The sequence below is a fragment of the Drosophila guanche genome, unplaced genomic scaffold, assembly GCF_900245975.1.
Source record: "Drosophila guanche unplaced genomic scaffold, DGUA_6, whole genome shotgun sequence".
NCBI classification, from domain to species: Eukaryota; Metazoa; Arthropoda; class Insecta; order Diptera; family Drosophilidae; genus Drosophila; species Drosophila guanche.
Genome location: NW_022995744.1, coordinates 4106111 through 4129007, shown reverse-complemented (window position 1 = coordinate 4129007; position 22897 = coordinate 4106111). Strand labels below are relative to the sequence as shown.

Genomic DNA, 22897 nt, shown 5'->3' with positions numbered 1-22897 from the left:
TAGCGGAATGGGCGGACGACAATAGAATAACAGAGTAGAAGATACGAGAACACGACCGAGGCACTCATACAGGATCTAGTCGCAAAGGTGATGTCTGCCCCCCCCCCCCCCCCAACACACACAAGTGCCATTGAAAGGAAAGTGCTCTTCGGGTACCCCTTTTTTGTTTCGTTTGATATTGAAAAGCAAATAATTAAATCAATAAAATGTAGCAATCCTTATACAGGAGACAGTCTCTAGTCTCCTCTGAAATTACATCAGCTTCAATTACGGTGGGAGTGTGGGGCATGCCCCGCAAGCATTGGCTCTGCGCTCTGCTCCTCCTTCACAAATTTGACTTTGGCAACATCATCAAAATTTTTAGCCAAACAAAAAGATGAAGAGAAGTGGAGAAGTGGGGAGAGAGTGAGCGACAGGAGAAGATGGCAGAAGCATAACGCCCATTTGCAGTCAACTGCCAATATGAAAAGCTGAAATCCTTTTACCAGGCACCTCTGTACCTCTCACCATTCCCTTCCTGCACCGAGGGAACATTTTGCCGGGCCATGCTGGGAGGTGACTTTACCCGATACCGAGGGCAGGCAGACCGAGGTCATGTTGTTATACTCGAATGTATATGAATTTACATACGCCCGACCCACACTCAACACCTCCCATTGCTTCGACACCCACCCGCTCTGACACCCACTCTGATATCTGGCTTCTGTGTTCGACTTCGAGGCTGGCCAACATGTGCAAAAGAATTGGATAAGATGGAAAAGGAGCGGCAGCAGATGGAGATGGTGGTGGAGAATTTTGTGTATTTTTAAACCGAAAAAGGGTCTTCCCATCTGCTTCTTGGTGGGCAAAACTACTTATTCAACTTTAGCCTGGCAACTCTGTCAAAACAGAAGAAAAGAACAGAGAGAGAGAGAGAGAGAGAGAGAGAGAGGGAGAGCAGAAAGGGGAGAGGAAGAGCCAAGGCAAGGCCCTTCTGCTTTCAGTTTTCTCCAAAATTTAAATTATTTTACCAAAAAAAAAACAAACATGAAAAAAATATACTCGTACAAGAATATATATGTATGTATGTACGATATCGTATGTATGGGGAAAAACTTGAGCTCACATGCTGCGAAAGTTGAGTGGAGTTGAGTGCAGTGCTCGGGAGTGCCTGTGGTCGGTCAGTGAAGGATGGTGTTGGGGGAGTGGGGTGTTCCAGAATAACAACAAGTCGAGCAGTTCCAGTCTCTGTATAATGACATGAAAATATGTCCAGGAACCGAAAAGCCACGGAGGCAGGCAGGGAGCGTTACACACAAAAAGTATTCCGTATTCTGTATTCCGTAAATTAAGTATTTTTCTCGCATTTTCCATTCATTAATCCCATTCTCTGGCGCACTGTGCCCTGCATTTAATTACAGGATCGACACGTCACACGGAATGGTGACCCCGAGCCGATGGTGGATCCCTCGCAGGATTATATGCTGATGCTGGGCTACGAGAACGCCACACACACGGTCCTGCGATTCCGCCGCAAGTTGGACACATGCGACGGCACACATGACATGCCCATAACGGTGAGTCCACACAGTCCGCAGTCCGCAGTCCGCAGTCCTCAGACTTCAGTCCTTCCACCGACCTCCCCTCCCCCTTCCTTAATAGATATACTGGCCAAAGTTTTGCCACTTCCAAATGGAATTTATGCACTCCACTCCAGTCCAGTCCACTGTTACGTAAAGCGAATGCGTGTCTCTGTTTCTCGTACTCGTACTCGTTCTCATTCTCGTACTCGTACTCGTAATTTATGTTAATAAAAAGTTTCAGAGAGTGCCATGCGATGCGATGCGATGCGTTGCCCCCAAAACTCTGATGATATAAGCTTTCTGCCATCAAAGTACTAAAGTGATTTCGCTGCTGCCTCCATTCTGCCATCCATCCATGTGTCCTCCGGTCTTTATCTCCTTCCCTTCTTGCTCACTCGTAGTTGGGAGGGAGTTGTTTAAGTTGTGGCAATAACCTTAAACAAATATAAACATTGAAATTTGTGACATGCTAAGCATACGGAATCAGGCCGAGGGCAGCCGATGGTAGATGAAATGCTAAGGGGGAGATGGGGAGTGCTGAAAGATTAAGGATACGGGATCAAGGGTTGCATTCGATAGTGCTGCTGCTGCTGCTGCTGCTGCACTGTAGATAAATACTGATTGCGCAATTAGTTTGCGGAAATCTCTTCATCTTTTGCTACCTTCGCTAAGCACTCTATCAAAACCGCAAAAATACTCACTGGCATATTGGCCAGGGGTTCGGTGATAGTGGGAACAAGTTATAGTGATAAAAGTTTTATCACGTATAACTTAAGCGTAAATCTTAAAGAAAACTTTCTGGTTAACTTAAGTAAACAAAGCGCGTGGCGCAAACACAAATACTCCCCCTCCAGGCGGACAGGCGGACAGGCAGACGCAAGCAAGAGTGAGACATATGCCAGACATGGCGACAAAGACTGAAACGGAAACCCAAACCAAGCCACACACACATTCATACACTCGTACTATATTGAGATATACTAGTGTGGACCCCACACACAACTTTGACTAACCCCCAAAAGAGGATTGTGGGAGGAGGGATAGAAAAATGTTATGCAGAGTCGCGTGTGTTTGCTTCTAGACACATTTGGTTATTGCTTTATCTAAACGGTCTCCCAGACCCCTCGAGAGATTTCTTTTGGGGCAGTGTAAGTGGGTGTGGCTGGGGGCCAAGTATTTTATTTGTCTAGCGTATTAATTGGATTTTGTCGCGTCATCAACGACACTGTTAGGATGAGGATGGGGATGAGGTTGATGCTGAGAGTTGGCAAGGAACTATGTAGCAACTCTACACGGAGGGCACACAAAGCCGAAATGAAATCTTTTGGGCAAATCACCCTAGACAAATTAGTTTGCAATAAGCTGGCTGGTTAATGTTGTCGGAGCTGTTGTTGTGGATGTTCTTGTGGGTAATTTCGGAGCACAATGCAAAGTTTTAATGAATTTCTGTTTTAGCTGACCCCGCTCTACGCAGTTGGTTTAAGTTTTCCGCTTCAATTTACTCTCAAGCAGAGCTCCCGAACCAGAGCCGGAGCCGGAGCCAAAGCCAAAGCGGGGGCACAAGCGTTTGGCTGCTGCACAAATTTGTAACTATTTGTATACTCGGGTTACCCTAGGGAATGCACAGCTAATGAGGTATATTGGCTAACACCAACACCCAAGCAGCAATCATTTAACAGATGTTATGTTACATATGTTACATACTTATGTATGTAAAAAGTTGTATGCAAGCTCTGAGATAATTGTCTGAAATTAAAAGTTACAAAGTGGCAAGTATAAGGAATGGCAGTGAATCTTACGTGAGTCGAAACGTTATAACTTGATCAAAGGTTGGAAGTTTGAAGTATGAGAAAAAAGCGCAACTTGTTATTAATATTTGGAATGTTTTACAGTTTTACATATATGTATGCGTCGTATAGTCACTAAATCACTTCAATCACTGGGAAACAGTTTGGTCTATATGCATTTGTCCGTATTTCCCCTACTCTTCCCCTTATCTCATATTGCAGAAGAAGTTTTTCCCTATTTTTGGCTTTGCTTTTCTCTGCTTTCACTTAACTTCTTTGCCCGCTTTTCGTATTTTGTGCAATTTTCTGGACAAGGTATTTTGCATCTTTTGCCCACTCGCGCGTTGAGTATGCTCCCCCTTTTCGCTCCCTCTCCTTTCTATACGCCACCCTTAAGTCTCCCGCACTGCCCATGAATAAAAAAGTAAACTACAACTTGCAGTTTTTTGCATTAATTCCAATGGGAAGAGGGAAGGGTGGTGTGGCGGAGGGGAGAATGAAAGGCCGCACTAGAGAGGGAAAAGCAGAAGCAACCATTTGGCAAATTAAGCGCTGTTTGTTGTGCATCAAGTGGGTGGTCGAGGGAGGGTCTGGGGGGAGTGGGAGGTTGGTGAAAATTAATAATGTATTGTGTGCAGAGCCATTTGCAAGGTCTGAGTTTGGTTTGTCCGGAGAACTTTGAGGTCAGCACAAGGCATGATTTGCCATGCACTTAAAAATTTATTAATTGTTTGCGTTTCTCCAACTATGCCTTCCCCCATCTCCCGTAACTATTCACCAACCCCAAAAGGCATGCCCCACTCACTCCAGTCACTTTCCTTCCGCGTTTAACTAGTGGCAATTGTGCAAATTGCAGCAAAAAATGTCCGGGGAAATACTTCCGAACGATACTCCAAGGGACACACCACACTGCACGTGGACCGTTGGTCCATTTTTTTTCAAAATTTTCCAATTTTAATCTGCTCATCACAGAATATTTTCACTCTTCGGATTTTGTGCCACTTCAAAGCGCACTGAAGCCAGCCATATGGATTTATCAGTATAAGCCGCTCAAGTGGCATAATCAAGCCGAGCCACCCCTCCGTATCTGGCCCATTCGTCCCGCAAGGTTACCAAAATTAACCCAGACCAGAAGGAACTCGAACTTCGAGCGGAAAACTGGGAGACGGCGACGGAGACTGGGCCTGCATTTTTAATATACCAAAATGAAATTTCCAGCTGTTTAAGCGCATAATAAAAAAAACCCTATTTTGAATAACTTGCAACGATTTCTGGAATTTTGTTTGGGTCCCTAGTCAACCCTCCACTCGCCACAGCACACAATTTTCCAGTGAAAGGTCATAAAAAAAGACCGAATAAAAAAATAGCATAAAGGGAAAGTCAGAGCCCAGAAGCAGTGGGCGGAGTCAATCAGCTGCTCAACCTTTTAAGCGCTGCCAATGTTCAATTAAGCGTGTACAATAAATTCCCTTCAGAGCAGCAGTCACATCCACCCCTATCGATACTGATACTGATACTGATGCAGATACCGTACGTACCGATACGAGTACAGAAAGTCGAGCGAACATATGTGCGGGGAGGCATTATCTGGGCAAAAGTTCAAAGTTTGTGTCTCGACAAATTCTCCTATAAATATAAATAAAAATGTTTATTTATATAATTAATTGTAACAGTCGCAACAGAGCAACCCTTTCCTCCTCCCTTTTTGGGTTCATAAATAAATAAAACGGCTGGCGCGGGGGCGGGGGCGGGTCCGCAAATGCACGCACCGTATTTTTATTGACCGAAAGTGCCTGAGGAGCGATGTGGTGGGGGTTTGGGTATAAACCGCAAAAACGTCAACCACAATACAAAAATTACAGCCACTAAAAACCGCCATCGACGATGGCGACGATGCCGCCGTCGACCAAGTTGAAAAATATCAATCGATGTGGGTTCATTTATGTGTAATGAACATTAATGAAGCGCAAAGAGCGTGACTAATAACGAAATTACCAATTGGCCAAAAAGAGTCAAGTCCAGGGCGGACGGACAGGACAGGACAGATGACGTCAGGAAGAGAGACGACTCCACGCCCTCTGTGGCTGAGGGAAAATGTTCGGAAGAAAATCTAACAAAAACGATGGCGCATTATATGAAGGGCAACACAGAAAAAAAAGAAAAAAAACGTGGATAAACGAAGGAAACGAAGATACAGAAAGAAATGCAGGGAGAGGTGGAAAGACTAATAAAAGTCTGGGCATAAACCATAAAATGCCATTAAGTGCGTCATTTCAATTTGATTTCAGATTCGAGATTTCGGATATTTCCTTCCTTTCGTTCCCCAATGAAAACTTTTGGTAATGTAAAGGAGGGAGAGTGTGCATCTTTCACATTCAAAACTTATCTCTCCATTTGCCATTTAACTGCTGGTCAATTTAAATCCTTTTAATGATTTCCTTTGCCAACCAACAAAGTTCTTCTGCACTGAAATATGACCGGGGAATAATCAGCAGCGATTACGAAAGTATTTTTACTGGCAGGACGAGATTGAAATACATTTATCACTCAATGTTCCACAGCCCCAGCTCGTTCTTCAGTCTCAGCTGTCTTTTAGGGATTCGATAATGAATGGATTTCCATTTATTTGATACCTCTCACAATAGAAACGAAGCGCGACTTTAATTGAATTTGGCCAAAGTCTCTTAATTGCTGAAACGCCCACTTCCAATCATTAAAATGTTTATGCGTCCCTCCAGTCTGCACTCCCCTCCATCTTATCAGAATTGTCATTAAGTATCGCTGGTTATCCATCCACTGGTTATGCTATCCATCTGAAACTTTTTAGGAGAATTGAATGACTGAAACTTTGGTTTAGATTTATTCAACATAATTGAGTAATTACAATTTTTAATTTCTCATTGACTTTCATGTTGATTACTGCCTATTATTATTCTCATTATTTGCTTAGACAGAAATAAACAACAACAACAGCAAAAAACACAAACAAAACTCAGAAAAACAAAAGAAAAACTCATTTAAAATGCAAATTTTCCTCTAAGCCTCGCAAAATTATAATTCAACGGAGAGTACGAGAGACGAGAGCCACAACATTCCACACCGAAAGTGACAATTAACACTAATTGTCATTATAATAATTTCATATTGTTATTTATTTTTTTTTGTTTTCTGCTCTCTGTTTCTCTGTCTCTCTCTCTCTTGTTGTTGGGGTAATTGTTTAAGCTACCACGGCATTTCCCTGTTCCAACAATTTAAAATGCATAAAAAAGAACTGCAAAGAGAGTGGAAAAATTGTGGGAAAACTTTGCCTGTGTGAAGTTCTGTTCGAAGCCTGTTGAAAATATTGTTTTGAATATAATTTATGTGCCTGGCCCGGACATGGGTCTACAAGTAGTTCTGTAATGGAATTACGGCCCTATATGTGTGGAGGGGGAGGTGCCTTACCAATTTCAAGCCAGTCCAGCCAGCCACATGGCGCTACAATTTTTGCTATGTGTTTATTATTTTAACACGAAACTTGCACTCGAGTAGGGCAAATGGGTGAGAGATGAAGGGTTCCAAGGAGTTTTCCCCACTTGTAAACAGTAATTTTTGCCCGTTAATGGTGGAGGGGCCCTGGTCCGGCTCCTGAACTCACATTCTGATATAAATACGAGTATATACATATGTACGCAATGTGTGCACGAGTATATGTATTGTTATGGCTGTTTTCCCTTTGGAAAGTCAAATGGGGAAAAACAAAAAGGCAACAAGTCAAGTCGACAGTAATTTTCAACACTTACAAGCTGCGCTAAGGACCCACAGGACCCCCAAAGACCCCTGAATCCCAGACACCCCCCAAATGGCCATTGCAATTTCCACATTCAACGGGGAGAGTTCCTCAAAACGAATTCAACGTGACAGGAGGAAATTCTTAAAAAAAAACATATCAATGAAGCCACATGCTCCATTTCTAATGGAAAATGCTGGCGTTTCGTATGAGAAAGCGTTATGGGGAACCAGACAGAGCACAGCGCCCCTTCTGGGTGCTGGCGCTGACGCTGACTTTAGTGCAAAACCGTGCCATAAACATGAACACCCAGACCCAGACATCTCTCTTACGGGTCACATATGTGTGCACTTTGTCACGACATAAGCTCGAAACTGCTATACTTGAGGGAAATGGCAGGGCAGGATATAGGAGGGATGTAGGAGGCAGGGTAGGGAATGAAAGCACAGAACGCAAAAACCGAAAACCAAAGCACCGACTTTTATAATGAATTATTAGTGGAGTGGTCAGGGGATCGGAGTGGGAACAGGGGCTGCTGCCTGCTTCTCGTGTGGTGTTTGCGGGACTTGCGGTTGAAGCGCTTGGCACTTAAAAATTTAATAGGTCCTGTAACGACAACAAAAACACAACAGCACAAAAGGAGACCAAGCAAGTGCCCCAAAAAGTATGCAACGTAAATTTAAATTGATTTAATTTTGGACTTATTTTTAGTTGCTGCTGCTGCTGCTGCTGCTGTGGGTGGTGGTGGTGGCTAAGAGAGAGTTCCAGAGGTTGGGTCAACCAACTGGAAATCCTTTGGCACTTTGTTAATGCCGAAAGTCACAAGAGCGTGAACCGAAGTAAAAATGGTTAGCCTTCAACCAGCTAAAAGCCAAGTTAAGTGCACAAGGTGGTCCACGGCAGTATGTGAGGAAGTGGCTCTGCACCTTTCCTCGTACAGAAATCCATTAATGCAGCAGCAACAGCTCACGAAAAAAGTATACAAAATTATAAGCAAAACTTCAAGCAAGAAAAACTATCCCTAAATTTCGATTCCTCACAGATTCCTCTCCCATTTTGAATGGAACTTCCCGCTCATTACTTTTGGGCGTGTTGCTGTTCCTGTTGCTGTTTGGTTTTTTTTTATCCGGAAAACCGTTTTATGTTGATTGCTTTGAAGCTCACAATGGATTTCTCCTGCTCCTGCTGCCCCCGCCTAAAAGCCTCTTTTCAAACACAAACACACTCATCCCAGACCTGGACCACTATGCACTCGCACGGGCACTGGCATTGGCACGGGCACTGGCAATGGTCGAGCTGCCAAACAAAAATTGCGCATAATTCCTCAGTAAAAGTTTCGAGTTTTTGCCAGCCACTTCTCCAAACCGAACCAAACCAAACCGAAACTCCCTTTAGGAAGTTCTAAACGATTTTAGAACAGGACCAGCACCAGCACCAGACCCAAACCAAACCAGACCAGACCAAGGCCCGACATCGTCATCGTCATCGTCATCGCTTCGTTGTATATTTGTCAAGCAAATGGAATAACCGTTGCAATTGCAACAACGTCAAAGCCAAACAAAAATGTTATTTGCCGCTTTGCCCAAAAATCAAGTACACAACCAACCAGCCAGCAGCCAGCAACAGCAAGAGCAAGAGGCAGATGCAGAGAGCCATGTGGATTTTGATGTTGCCTTGTGCCCGTCCGAAAAGTGGTTGGGCTACCCTTTTCCCCAATGAGCGATACGAAAAGTACTATATATGGGGGAAAGGACCGAATGGCGTACTCCTGGAGTGGTCCATGGGCAGCGCACATAGTCGCTTTATTAAAGTTAAAACCCAGCATTGTCCCTTTTACACATGAGTTTGCCAGTTGACGAGTTACGAACGAATCAACGGAGTACGAGTACGGGCACTGGTACGGTAGACGGCAGCCTCCACTTTTATAAACTGCAAAGAGATTCGCGTATTTCCAGATTTGTTGCAGCAGCTGCCGCACACTCTCCAGAAAACAATCCAACAGTGGCAGGGTAAACCGTAAGCTACTGAATGTTTTAGAAGTAAAAGAGCCAATGATCTTGAAACAAGATTTTCCAGAGAGGAATAAATTATCTAAATAACATTTTAAGGATCCATACAACTTCTGTGATTAATTTAAGGATACTCTTCCTTTTTGTAGAGTATTTTTTCAATCTGTTCGCCTTTGCTAGTGGCCCCAAAAAACATTTCCCTCTTGTTGCGCTTTATTTTCGGACTGTGATTTTCACGTTTCTCGCTCACAAGTTTGCTTTCCCCGCGCTTACTGTTTTCACCCACTCAGCGCGAGCGCGTGTGTGTGCCTGTGTGCGCTTTTGTTGTTCTGGGGCAGACTACCCGTTCCCGTTCCCGTTCCCATTTCCATGCCCATTCCCGTTCACGATTCGTGGTCCCTGTTGATGGTGTTGTGGCACCACTAGAAGTGCATGCGAAACGTGCACGATGCACGGCCAAAAAACCCAAGCACAGGCCCAAACCCAAACTCAAACCCAGAGCTAAAGCAACAGCAACAGCAACAGGAAAAGCAAAAGCCAGACCCGGCAACGCAATGGGAAACGTTTGTTTTAATGCCCTAAAGCGACAAATATTGAAAGAGAGCGAGAACGAACGAATGAGACAGCAGCAGTGAGCAGTGAGAAGGGGACGGATATACGTTGCAATGCTGCAATACTAAACTTCAGTACGCGATTTAACAGCTAAAGTAATGCAATGAAAAACAAAGCAGCAGCAGAAGCAGCAGCCATACAGAACAGACAGAGAGCGAGAGAGCGTTTTCGCATAGCATGTACGCCAGGGATCGTCTATTTTTTCATCCGAGAACCGTTTTTTGAGGTGAGTGGCAGCCCGCGTCCAGTCCAGGGCAAGGGTAAGGGCCATAAATAACGAGCCGAGAGTTGAGTTGCTTTTCAACGCAGCTGGACTATGGTGGGGCATCGGCAAAGCGGGAGCACACTGAACCAGGAACGCCCTGTCAAATGCAACAGGGTCAGGAAAAAGCCCCAAAAAACCAGACGACAAACTAAAAAGGCAAAAAAAGGCAAAAAAAAAAAAAAAGGAAGAGGAGGTAAAAAATCTGCGCATCCTTGGAACCAAAGTAATTAAAGTGGCAAACGTTGACAGGCCGAGGGCCAAAGCAGAAACAAAACAAAACTCTGAAATATTTAAAAAACAAAAAACCCTATAGAGAGCAACCACAAACTCTATATGCAGGGAAAATCAACTGTGGCAGCAGGGCAGGACTCTCTCTGCCACCCATTCCCCTGGCTAACCGAAAGTAGAGCTGTTGTTTATAAAAATATTAGACCACATATTGAGGGAGCGGAGCAGTGGAAGTGGCAGTGGAAGTTGGCTGGGTGAGTAGCGGGCTCGCAGGGGGTACCCAGCGGGACGCCATAAAGTATGCAATAGTTTTACCCGACCTGTGTAGTTATTTTATTTTATTATATTATTTATGGTCAAATGGCGAAGTAAACTTGCATTTTTTCCACTCTTTCCGCTCTTCTCTTTCCATTTTGTACACTCTGAACAAACTCGGTTAGTGAATTCATTTTAAGCCAAGTGGGGATACACCATACCCCACCTCCATTTGCAAGGGTGAAGGGTTAAGGGTTGGAGGGGTTCTTCCGCTCATATTCTGATGTAAGCCAAATAGCGCGCTAGTGACCAAAGCAACCGCAAAGTCCGAGCAACTAAGACACACACACACACACAGATACAGATGCAGATGCAGATATATACACACACACAAAAGAACCGCAAAAAAGTGGTCAGTTGGCCAAAAACTAAACGAAATGTAATAAAGCAACGGATATGCCAGTTTGGCTTGAACTCTACTCCATCTGGCCACGTCCATGTCCATGTCCATGTCCATATCCTTCCAGTGCCATTTCACTTCCACCCCAAAGACAGGAGTATCTGGAGGATAACTACTGCAGCAAACACAATAAATGAATATGAATTAGGCAACAAGGAAAGAGAGGTACGAGACGTGAGAGAGTGAGTACCAACCGAAAGCGGAACAGATACAAATGTGTTGGTAATATCGTATGAAGAGTTTTCTGCCCTGCCCCAAACCTTTAGCCACAAATACGAAAATGAGTTGAATAACTTCAGTGAATGGAAATGTGAATGTGAATTTTCTTGGGCATTTGGTTTCAGGGAATCTGAACGTATCTCCCCTTGAAAGGATTGCATAATATTGGTAAATGGAATGAACAGGTGGGCAGATGCAGAGGGAACGGAAGGTCCATGGTCCATACAGTTAAACAAAGAGAAGAGAGATAGCTTCCCCTATTAATTCTGGCAAGTGTTTTTCCAACATTTCCTCAGTGAGATTTCCACTCAATCATGATTGATTGCGGCAGCTTCAGCAGCAGCAGCACACTTCACTAACTCTTCTTTGCGAGCGTTCTTTACTTAGCTTTCTCTCATAATTTATTTCAGCCATAATTGCAAGTATATTTGCTTGGCCAGGCACTTTCCTTTTGAGCCACTTGAAGGCAGGCAGCCTGCCTCTTGTTTAAACTTTTCGCTTAAGCAGCTCATGTGAACCATACCCATATATATGGATGTACAAATGCTACATATGTACATTCTGTCTACATACATATGTGTGTGTATGCACAAATTTGGATATATTTGCTGCAATAATTTAGCCGGCATCCCCGGCATCCCCGGCATCCCCGTCATCCCCTCTCTCACACACATTTACTTCGTGGATGCTGCTACTGATGCTTTTGTCCACTGATGAACATTAATTTTCCACACAGCTTAAACAACATTTTCATTTACACAAACACGTGAATGGTGGCTGAGTGAGTGAGTGGCAGAGCGAGGGAACTAGGCTCTGGTGCAAGGAGAAACCTCATTAGATTTGTTAATTTAACTGCAATTTCTAAAAGCAGTTGCACCTTGAGCCAAATGGCAAATGGCCTTTGCCTTCTGCAATAAATAAATCAAATTAATGTCAATTGCCACAACAAATGCACTCACACAAGGATTCGTTTCGGGACAAGGCTTTGATGCCTCAATTTAATGAAACAACAATCATTAAGCCACTTAGAACCATAGATAAAGACAAATACAATTACAGAGCTAGACATATTTTGTCCTGATCAGTTCTGCTACATCCTCACCTGAGTCTGGGACCCCAGCTGTGTCCAATGTCTGCCCAGGCGGCTGTCAGCAATATGAAAGGATTTCTTCTGTCTCACTCTTCTGGCCAGGGCAATCAGAAGGCCTGACACGGCAATTAGATTACAACAGAAATGGGATAAATGGGAAAGCAGGTGGTTAGGTGGGTGGCTGGCGGCCTGATGGGCTGATGACCTGGTGACCACTTTTCCCTATTAGTTATTGAAATCAGCTGTCAGAAAGAGTTCCGAAATGGCACATGTGCCCCTGCCTCTTGGAGCTTAGAGAAAGCATTAAGAATGCACTGCAAGAAATGCACAAGAAGATGCCACAAAGAATGTCAAAATGCGAAGGCGAATTTCCGATGCAATTTCCCAGCAATCCGAGCTGCATATCGAATGGATATTGAATGGGTTTTTTGGCGAGTGTTTCGGGAAGCAGCAGGCAGTAAAGGGAGCAGAGCAGAGCAGATCCCCCGACAGCCACTCACAAAAAATGGACGACGTGACCATGGTAACCTGTTCCACACACACACACACACACACACACACTCACACGCAAACATGGAAACGGAGAAGGATATTGTACACATGTATGCAAAGGACATGGGTTTCTAGGGAGCGGTTGATTTGATTGCTGTCCGAACGAGAACTGCAGCTGAAGGACCTCTAGAGCGTTGCCAGTTGCGAGTTTGAAGCTCAGCTGCTGCTGCTGTTGCTGCTACTGCTGCGGCTGCTGTTTGGAAAAGTTTCAACAATGCAACTCTTGGCTCAGTCTCTGGCTCTGCCACACTCAAGTGTGAATGTGTGTGCGGGTCTTGTGCTGCTGTTGCATTTGTTTGTTCTGTTTATAATTCAATTGTAAATGCATTTCAATTACGTGCACATTAAACTGGAGCCCAGCCACAGAGCCACACAGCCACAGGACTTACAGACAAAGTTTTTGGTGCCAGAGCAAGCACTAAGACTTGACCACTTGGCCGGGCCCGGGCCAGGGCCAGGGCCACGGCCACGGCCACAGCCATTACCATGGATGGCCAGAGCTTCGTCCCATTTGCCAGGAAGAGCCCAGAGTCTGGAGCCAACTTAGCGAGCGGAACACGCTTCCCATTTAAGGACAATTGGCCCATTATGAGAACGCGTTGAAACGGCAAAATGAAAGTGTGCAAAAAAAAACAATGATAGAAGGAGAGAGAATCGACGCAGAGGGAGCAGAAGAGTGGAGAGGAGTCCGTGGAGTCAGCGAAAGGCTAACAATGCCATTAACAACTACTACAAACGGCCCTTGAAGGTGCAATGTGTGAAAGACTAACCAGGAAAGAGTTTATGGGCAACAGAAGAGGCACACAACAAAGGAGAATGAAGCGGACCAGGGCGTAAGTCCGTCCACTTGGTGTTGTTTAGCGTTCTAAACCATCTGGATGGGGTGTTGGGCAACACTTTGGAAGCTCTTCAGCAGCATAACAGAGTTTCAAAATTGAATCTCTCGTAAAGTGTTGAGTAAAAACTCAAATATTTCAACTAGTGTGGAGTACAGCAACAATTAGCTCAAATGTAGTGTTAGGCAGCACTTCAATACGCGTACGAATGTTGCCAGCGTTGAACAACACTTGGCGTAGCCTTTGCCAAATACCAAACCCAATCAAATCGAATTCAGCCGCATCTGCTACATTGTTAACAGGGCTAAATGGAATGTGAACTGGGCCAAAAAGTCGTTCGCCCAAGCCCAAACCAACCCCGAAACAGTACAGTCGGAAAACGTGCCCAGTCAGAGGTTAAATGACCTTTGGATTGCACTTAACCAGGCAACAACATTCAGCCAAGCGTTCGAGGCTGTCCCTGCTGAGCCGAGCCTCGAGCCATGAGACTGCCTACCTGCCACAGTGTGTGTGCGTGTTGTTGCAACCCTCGCAAGTTTTTTGGGCCGTAACCAAAGCCACTCTAATGAGTCCAAGTCCGAATTCGAGTCCCGCCGCATTCACAATTAGCCTTCAAGTCCTTCAGCCCCGTCCTAAACCCCGTAGCCGGAGCCGAAGCCGGAGCTGGAACAACATTCACTCTAGAGTGTAACCTGTAGTGTAGTCTTGACCACACTGCAAGTACCGCAACGCACAGATACCCCTCCACAGAACACCATCCACCTTCCATCGTCCTCGTCCTCGTCATCGTCTTTGGCAATTAAGCCTTGGCCGACCGTTGACCACGGCAAATGACCGCAGCCAGTTTGCTTTCATTAATTTTTGGTTGTAATCCTTGCCGAAGCTTTTCATTTCATTCCTCGCAGCTCGCAGCTGCTGCCTCTGCTGCTCCTCCTCCTCCTCCTCGTACGGCAGCGGCTCTTACTCATCGTAGTCGTAGTCATCGCTGGGAGTCGAAGTCGTCGGTAGTCCTCGTAGTCATGTGTGGGGCGTGCGTCTGCCATAGTTTGGTGCACACTTTTTCACACTTTGTTCACGGCATAGTGGAAATATCCTGCACTGAGCAAGGGTTCGCTGAGTTTTGGGGAAAGAGTCTGGAAAAACTTCAAAGCACAAATTTCCAATCATCAGAAAAGGTAAAAGTCAGGTAAAGAGGAAACTGCTTCAGCTCCAAATAACCCCATTGATCTCAATAATGAGAGCATTTCTAGTTTAGAAACTTTTGTGGAAATGTTTTCCCCATCCCTGGAGCACTCCATTGCAATTTTCACCCACTTTTGCTTTGACAAGTCAACCAGAGGTGACGCTTTGATCAACTCATCAATCAACAATCCTCTGACATTGCCTGTCCCTCTCGATTCAATGCAAATGAAACTATTTACAGGTCATTCGCATAGTCCAGAGTCCATAGTGCCCCTTTTGTTGGGGCTGGGTGACGGCCTGTTTTTTTCTTTGTTCCTGACTGACCGTTGGGTTTTTTGCCACAGTGGTCATGTTTTTACATCTGGGCCATGTCCAGGCCCCCTGCCCCAGAGTCAGCTTCGTTTGGTAGCCTCCAACGTTAATGACTTTTGTGCTGCGCCTGTCTCTATGGCTGTCTCTGTCCTGTCTCTGTTGCTGTCCTTCTGTCTGTCTCCTGGCCAAATGTTTTAAAACTGGCCAACAGAGTTTTTGTTGCTCTCTGCCGTGCCATGTGGATGTGGATGTGGATGTGGATGTGAATCCCCCGTTGTGCGTTCCGTTGTTGTTGCTTTTGTTGCTGTTATTGTGGGTTGTTGTTACTGGCGATTGCCGGGCGGTTAGTGCCGCGCGTTTGCCACCGCCCGCAGTGTTTGCCAGGACAACCAGGACAACCGACTCATTTGTACAGGTTTTTTACACACTCACTCTCTCTCTCTCTCTCTCTCTCTCCCACTCTCACTCTCTCTCGAGTGCGAGAGAGAGATGTGGTGGGAGAGTCCTGCTGGGGGGAAAGGGAATTGTTAATTAAAGTATTGTCTCCTCGTTGCTGGCAAAATGAACAAGTAGAAACAAGGACTCGTGGCCCTACTGGAACTACTAGTACTCGTACTACTACGGCACGGCTCTGCTCTTCCTGGTGCCGCTCCTGGGCCGTCAATTGTCGAACATGGTACTCTACAGTTCCACTTAACAGCTACAATGGGCACTTTGCCACAATGAATTCAAATGGATGCCCCCGACGTGAGCTCTCTTCTTTTTTTTCGTGCTGTATTTTTGCTCCTGCAAACACACACCCGACACCCCATCAGGGGCAACACATGCATACTCGTACATGTGTTGTTGTTGCTGTTGCTGTTGTTGTTGCTGTTTCTGCTGCACACACACGTGGACATGACATGAACACAATGACAGCTGACTGTTGGCTTCCAAAAGCCCCCGGAGGCGTACAGTCCACATCGTTCACAAAGACACAGAGAACGAGAGAGTCAGAGGTGAGCTGCAGCAGCAGCAGCAGCAGCAGCAGCAGCAGCAGCAGCGGCGGCGGCAGAGTCATAGACAGACCCGGAGACGGATACGACGGTTACGGGCCCGTGATTCTTGAATAAAAGCTTTAATTTCGGGTTTACCAATTAAAACTACGTGGCCAAATGAAAAATACATACGAAGCAGTCCCCCCTCCCTCCAGTGAATGCATAATACAAAGGCGAAAGAGGTGGTCCCTCAGGGAACTGAACGAAAATCGGAGGGAAAATGCTGGTTTTTTTTTTAGCCAGGGGAGGGGTAGGGAGCATCAGGGCGGACCCCAGCACTTGAAGTGTAAATTGGCTGGCCAAAGATGCAATTGCGGAGGCCACGAGTGAGTGCAAATTACACAAGTGCACAGAGCTCGGGAACGTAATTTGGGGCGAAAGTACAGTCTAGAGAGTCTGGGGGTGAAATTTGGCAACGTGGCAACGGGGCAGCAAGGCAACGTGGCTCGCAGCTACAGCTACAAAATTAATTTGTTAAATGGGAATTAAATAAATGAAATGCGGTCGACTCTAAGAGTTTTGGCCAGCGTAAGAGGATCACTCGAATAGTAATGAATGGAAGAAGGACTCAGCAGGGACCGACTGAAGTGCGGCAACCCTGCATCATTAACCCCCCATCGACAATGGCCCCAAAAACAGAAGCAGCAGCAGCTGACCAAACTGCCACCTGGCCGCAGTCCCATCTGCTTCCACTCCTCATCCTCATCCTTTAACCTTCAACCTTCGACGTGGATGGCCTGCCCACAGGCAAACATCCTCGCTTCCTTCCTGTTTGCAAGCGCGAGCTTCGCTTCTCTCTTTTCGTTTTTCTGTGTACTTCATTTAGCACGGAATCCTGTCCAGTGTCCAGTCCAGTCCAGTCCCTGCCCAGACAGGGCATCCATGTATACGTCAACAGCGACATTATTGCTGTTGTTGCTGTCGGTTGTTGCAACGCCATTATAACGCCATTTCGACCCCACCAAACGGACGCAACCCCTGACCCTGCATGCCCCACCTTGGACCACCTTTGGCAACTAATTTTTTACACATTTCTCATTTTTCAACTCGCCATTATCCGTGCTTCCTTTTGTTTTCGCCCTCTTTCCAGAACGACACGATGCGCCTGCTGTACATGTACCACGCACAGGATCCGCCGCATGGCTCGGTGCGCCCGGGCACCCTGCCGGACCCGGTGCGCGCCTTCCGCCCCTATCGCCCCATGGTGCTGATGCAGCGCGCCCAACTGCCGATGCCCTCGCCGACGCACGATGAGCGCGTGCGAGTCCTGGAGCTGCGCAACGAGGATGTGGAGCTGCCCGGCGGGGACACGCCGCTCTTCTGGTGCAAGATGTTCAAGCTGGAGGACATCAATCGCAAGCACCACCTGATCCGGGTGAGGCACACGCTTATGTTGCTCCCTTTTACCTTTACCCGCTCCTGCTGCTCCTGCTGCAGGACTAAGCGTTATTAAATACAATGCATAATTAAGGCCAAGTGCAGTGGCAGTGCCAGTGGCATCCTGCCAGTGGCTGTAGCTGTAGCTGTCACTGCTGCTCGTGCTCCCGCTGCTGATGCTGCTCGTGCTCCCGCTGTCTCTTGGCCACGGCATAACCAAATTGAAATATTAAAAATTTATCCACACTCTCCCTACCCCTCTCTCCCACTGTTACCAACAATGCACTAACCGTTGTCTCTCTCTCTCTCTCGCTCTGCCGACCCGCTCTCGGCTCGGTTCATTTTCTTTTCATGGCTGGCAGTACGAGCCGATTTATGATTCATCGTCCAGCGTGCATTACTTGCAGCACATAACGCTGCACGAGTGCCAGGGCGCCCACTCGGAGCTGGAGGAGATGGCACGCGAACAGGGACGCCAGTGCATGGGCGCTCGATCCATACCGCTGGCATGCAATGCCATTGTTGCCTCCTGGTCGCGGGGCAGTGAGGTAAGCATCCGAACCGAACGGAACGGAACGGAACGAAAGAAGAAACCCTTTACCCCCTTCCTTATCCTTAACCCGCGCTAGCACTATGCTGCCCATCTCTTCAGAACCATAACCATGCAATATTAATTTAACCTTCGCAAATGCTTCCTTTCAACACGAAGAAATAAGTAAAGGTTGAGAGGATATCAGACCAGATCAAATGCCCTTAAAAGCGAACTGGAACTGGGACTCTACTTTAAAGATCTGAAACTGGAAGATTTAACTAAAAATATTGCTAAAAGCTAACTTAAACTGAAACCGTAATTGGAAATATTACTAGAAATGCCATCTGGTAAGCGTACTAACTTTATACACATGGAACTGCAACTGCAACTGAAAGTAAAAGTGGAGATAGAAAACAAAGAGAGTTCCCAAACACCAGCAATCCAAATGCGTTCGAACTCCTATAACACAACATCCACCATCGCTGAGGCAGGGTGCAACCACTTTCAAAAGAGTATTCCGAAAGAGTAAATACCATGTGGCCCTGTCCTCTGACCTGCAGCCCCATGGTTCTTGTTTTTGGGAGGAGCTCCGCTCAGGGCTCAGAAAAAAAAACAAGGACATGGAGAACGGCAGGCCAGGGTTTTCATAATTTCATCAGAGCAACGCCATAATGCAGTGGCATGTTATGGCTGCTGTCCGCCAAGGGGCGCTCTGCAATGCAATTGAATGGCAATGAATAAGATGGGATTGAAACTGTGACTGGGACCATCCTCCTCCACTGGCAGCCTGCATTTAAATTGCACATGGTCGTGGCGGCAACTTCCATCGGACCCAGAGCCCCAACTTGTATGCATATACACATCCCCACACATCCAAAAAAAAATATCCATATACTTACACAGACTCGGACGAGTATTAAAACAAACACTCAACATATTTCCCCCATCCTCTCCTGCCCGGCAGCTCCTTTTATTCTCCTTTCTGCGCTTTTTTTTCGCTGACTTAATTTTTTGGTCTCTCTTTTGTGTGTCTTTCGCAGGGATTTACGTATCCACACGAGGCTGGCTACCCGATCGAGTCGCGACAGGCCAAATATTACTTAATGGAGACCCATTACAACAATTTAAAACCCGACTTTGCCCAATTGCACGCCCGACAAATGGCGGATAATTCGGGTTTGAAAATCTACTTTACGCACGTCCTGCGACCAAACGAAGCTGGCATATTGTCAATCGGTAAGTCACCACCCAAAAACTCAAAAGGGGTCATCTCTACAATATATATATATACATATGGATATGTATGTGTGCACACAGGGCGGGTGTGTCTGGCGTGTATCATGGGAGGAGTGCAGCTGCTGCGCTTTTGTATATTTTATGCGACAGAGAGATGAGGAAGCGCTTTCTATATGCAGCTCATGTCATGCAATTTATGAGATTGCCGAGTGAACGGCAGAGAGGGAAGAACGGAGTGGTGAGGAGAGAAGAGAAGAGAGACTGGGGGCAACTGCACTGTGGAACTGTGGAGTGGACTGGCGTGGAGTGGAGTGGCATGGAGTGTGGAAGGTCTAACCGCATTGGTGGGGCTAGTAAAACAAAAGCTTATGACTTTGCCCAGCTTGTCCAAATGCGGTTTAGCCATGTATCTATGTATCTGTCTGTGTGTATCCATCCATGTATCTATCTACGGGAGTGTGTGTGTGTGTCTGCAGATATAATACCAACAAACAAAAGGATATATCCAGGGAGAAGGTGCTACAGCAACAGCAACAGCACCCGCTTCCAGACAGCAATTTAACTACCTTTTATGCCCCCCACATAAAATTTATATCGTCACAATTTTTAATATGTCTGACAGACAATGAAAATGGTTTTCCATTTTCCATTCTTCACTTTTTTTCCTGCCGCTCCAAATTGCTTACAAATAGATTTTAATTTTAAATTTTTGGCGTACCATGGACACACGGCCGTACACGCATCTAAATCAAATACTCGGAAATAGTCGGTGCCTGGCATGTGTCTGAATGAAAGTTTTCCTGCCAAGCAACTAAATAATTCAAGCATTCGAAGGCTACTGCGACTAGTCGTTTGATTGCGGGTAGCTTGTGCATTCACTGCTGCAGCGAGTGTGGCCACAAGAGTTATGAGATTGTAAAAGAGTTGATGGAAAATTTTGATTTCTCCTTCTACCATGTCCCAAATGCTCATAAAATATCATTTTTGGTAAATATATTTAATAGCTTCCTAAATGTAATTCCTAGATCTGTAAAGGAAAATGTTCCATCCATTTAAAACTCATTCAGTCTTGTATGGCTTTCTAAGAGTAATCCTCTTTATCGGGAATTAAATTCTAATTGAATAAAATTATTTTCTATCCTTAACAAGATTTCGTTGAAAATTAAACGGATATATACTGCTCAATGGAAAGCAAACTTAAATTTCCTTTCCTGGAGTCTGTAAAAACGAATTTCTTAATCTACGCCTGCAAAAGCCATTGCCTTTTGTTCACCAGGAGCTGCCTCCGCCGTTCCCCCCCTGAATAAACATATTTCGGAATTATCCACAAGGTGAAAATTTCTCTGACTCACCAATCGTCTCTCGATTGGAATAACCCGCAAAATAGCAATTTACAAGCGCCAGTCTGCCCTTCCCACCCATCCACCAAACCATCACCCCAACCATCCACTAAGCGCTTTTTGAGTACTTCTCAGCCACACACCGCTGCACCGCCCTCCGCCAACCAGAGGGTGGGGTGGAGGAACCACCTGAAAATTCTTGGTGGTACTCAATTTTTTGTTTCTATATTCATTGTGTGGTTCGTGAGAAGGCAGCGGATAGGCAGAGGATAACTAAAATACTAATTTCACTTTACAATTTATTTTCCATTTTTTTTTCGTGCCCGTTTCTTGTGTTTGTTTTTGGCATTTTGGGGCGAGTTGGTAGCGGTGTAGGGCCACCCGCAGGGATATAGATCCCTGTGGTTGTTGCAGTTGTTATTTCACTTTTGTTAGGAGTCACGCAAACCAATATAACTTTTTCGCCGACCGCACACACAAGAAGAGAGAAGGGGAGACATGGCAAAGCGCTAAATAAGGGGCAAGAATAAAAGGAACAGGGAACATGGACTCGACTAGGGACTGTTGCAGGTTCTGGGAGCAGATACTGAGGCGCATACACATACACATAAATATGTTATCTGAGTAGGTGTTGCCAAAACTTCCAGAGCTGAACGATGAAACACAAAGAATGAGAGAAACAGAGAGAAAAACGAGAAGTGGATTAATACATCTTGATACAAAAAATACCATTTGAAAAAGTCGAAAGAAAATGGAGCGAAATTGTCGGTAGATTTCTTGGGCAGGAAAAGCCGATTGGGTGTGGGTGGGCTTAAGGCGCGGCAGTCGGCATTTGCTATTGAAATATTTAATTGGAATTTAACGCATACCACACACACAAACACACACACACACACACACATACATACAGATACTCAGCTACAGACACACGAAAGTCAATAAATAAAAAATGAGTAAAATCATGAAGCGAAAAAAAAAAATAAAATAAAATGTTTGCTACAATTTTCTTCTGCTTTGGTATAAATTGAATTACGAGTGATGCAGAGGAATCAAGAGGGGAGTCGGCTTCTGGGGCTAAAGCTCTTTCGGGTCCCACACTCGCATAAGTAGCTGCGAAATTGCTCCGTTTCCGGATTTCCAGCCTCTCTGGCGTTCGGGCTCTCTCTCTGGCTGTGTGGGAAAATTTAATTTCAATTTAATTGGTTATTGATATAGCGCCCTGGTGTATGCAACGGAGCTGTGATTAATGTTGCGGCTTGGCGAATTTTTATGGCACCTTGGAGACGAGGCCACCAGCCAGCCAGAGAAGAGAGAAACGAAACCAACGAGGTTGGGACACGTTAAGCCCAACCTCCTTCTTGGGGTATTGTAATCCCTTGAAGCTTATCGAAGAATACCTTTGGAGGAGGATCAAGAAAGGGCATTCTTTTCTCATGTCAAGCCTAAACCAAGAACTTCAAATCCTGAACTGAAAATCCAATCAAAAATTTCCCCTACTCTGAGCATGAACATGTTGAAATGTATGAGATAGTTTATGATAAGAGATTCGTAAAGCTTTTGAAAATCCAACAATCCAAGAAGAAAATACCTATCGAATCCCTAGCGTATCCCTCGCATTCTTTGAATATCAATCGAAATTCCATCAAACTTTTGATTGGAATTTCAGTTTCTAGTTTCAGCCACAAAATGGTCACCCAAATATCTTTGTGTCATGTTTTAGTTAACTGTTTGTGGGTGCATACGGGTATTCGACGTTTACGAGTATATCACATCTGATCTGTGCCTTCCAAAAATACCCTATAATCAAATTGTTTCGCATGCCAGGCGAGAGTCTCGCTGTCTGAGCTGACGCTTTTGACACAAATTGCCATTTAAAATAATTAGAAAAGTTCCAATCGGACTGCATTTGTGCATTCTGCCATTCGCTGGCTGTCAGCATGCAACTGCCAAAATAGAAGGACCCCGCGATGGCAGCGTTAAATATCGATTTGCAAAATATGTGTAGTTATGTAGTTATGAATTGTGAGTGAGCGAGCGAAAGAGCGAAGAGGGATAGGGGCGCCTGTCCCCCTGTCGCATTCTGGGCCAAATCAAATAGAAATAGAGCCATTCTCCCACCGAATTTCCCGCTCCTGGCCATGCCAGAAAATTTCGTCATGCTTCGCATGGCCAATATTGAATTTTGATTTAATGAATGGAAATTGGCAGCAACGCAAAGAGAGAAATAGAGACAGGCC

At 45.4% G+C, this 22897-nt stretch overlaps 1 protein-coding gene across 2 annotated transcripts in view; it reads left to right on the top strand.

Annotated features, from left to right (window-relative positions):
- The window catches only part of LOC117579157 (MOXD1 homolog 2), a 128726-nt gene that overhangs the window by 88515 nt on the left and 17314 nt on the right, over positions 1–22897 (top strand). For both annotated transcript variants that reach the window (XM_034264917.1, XM_034264916.1), the window contains 4 exons: positions 1401–1556; positions 17266–17550; positions 17915–18100; positions 19125–19320. In XM_034264917.1, coding sequence (XP_034120808.1) covers positions 1401–1556; positions 17266–17550; positions 17915–18100; positions 19125–19320 — 823 coding nt within the window. The remainder of the gene's footprint in view (positions 1–1400; positions 1557–17265; positions 17551–17914; positions 18101–19124; positions 19321–22897) is intronic.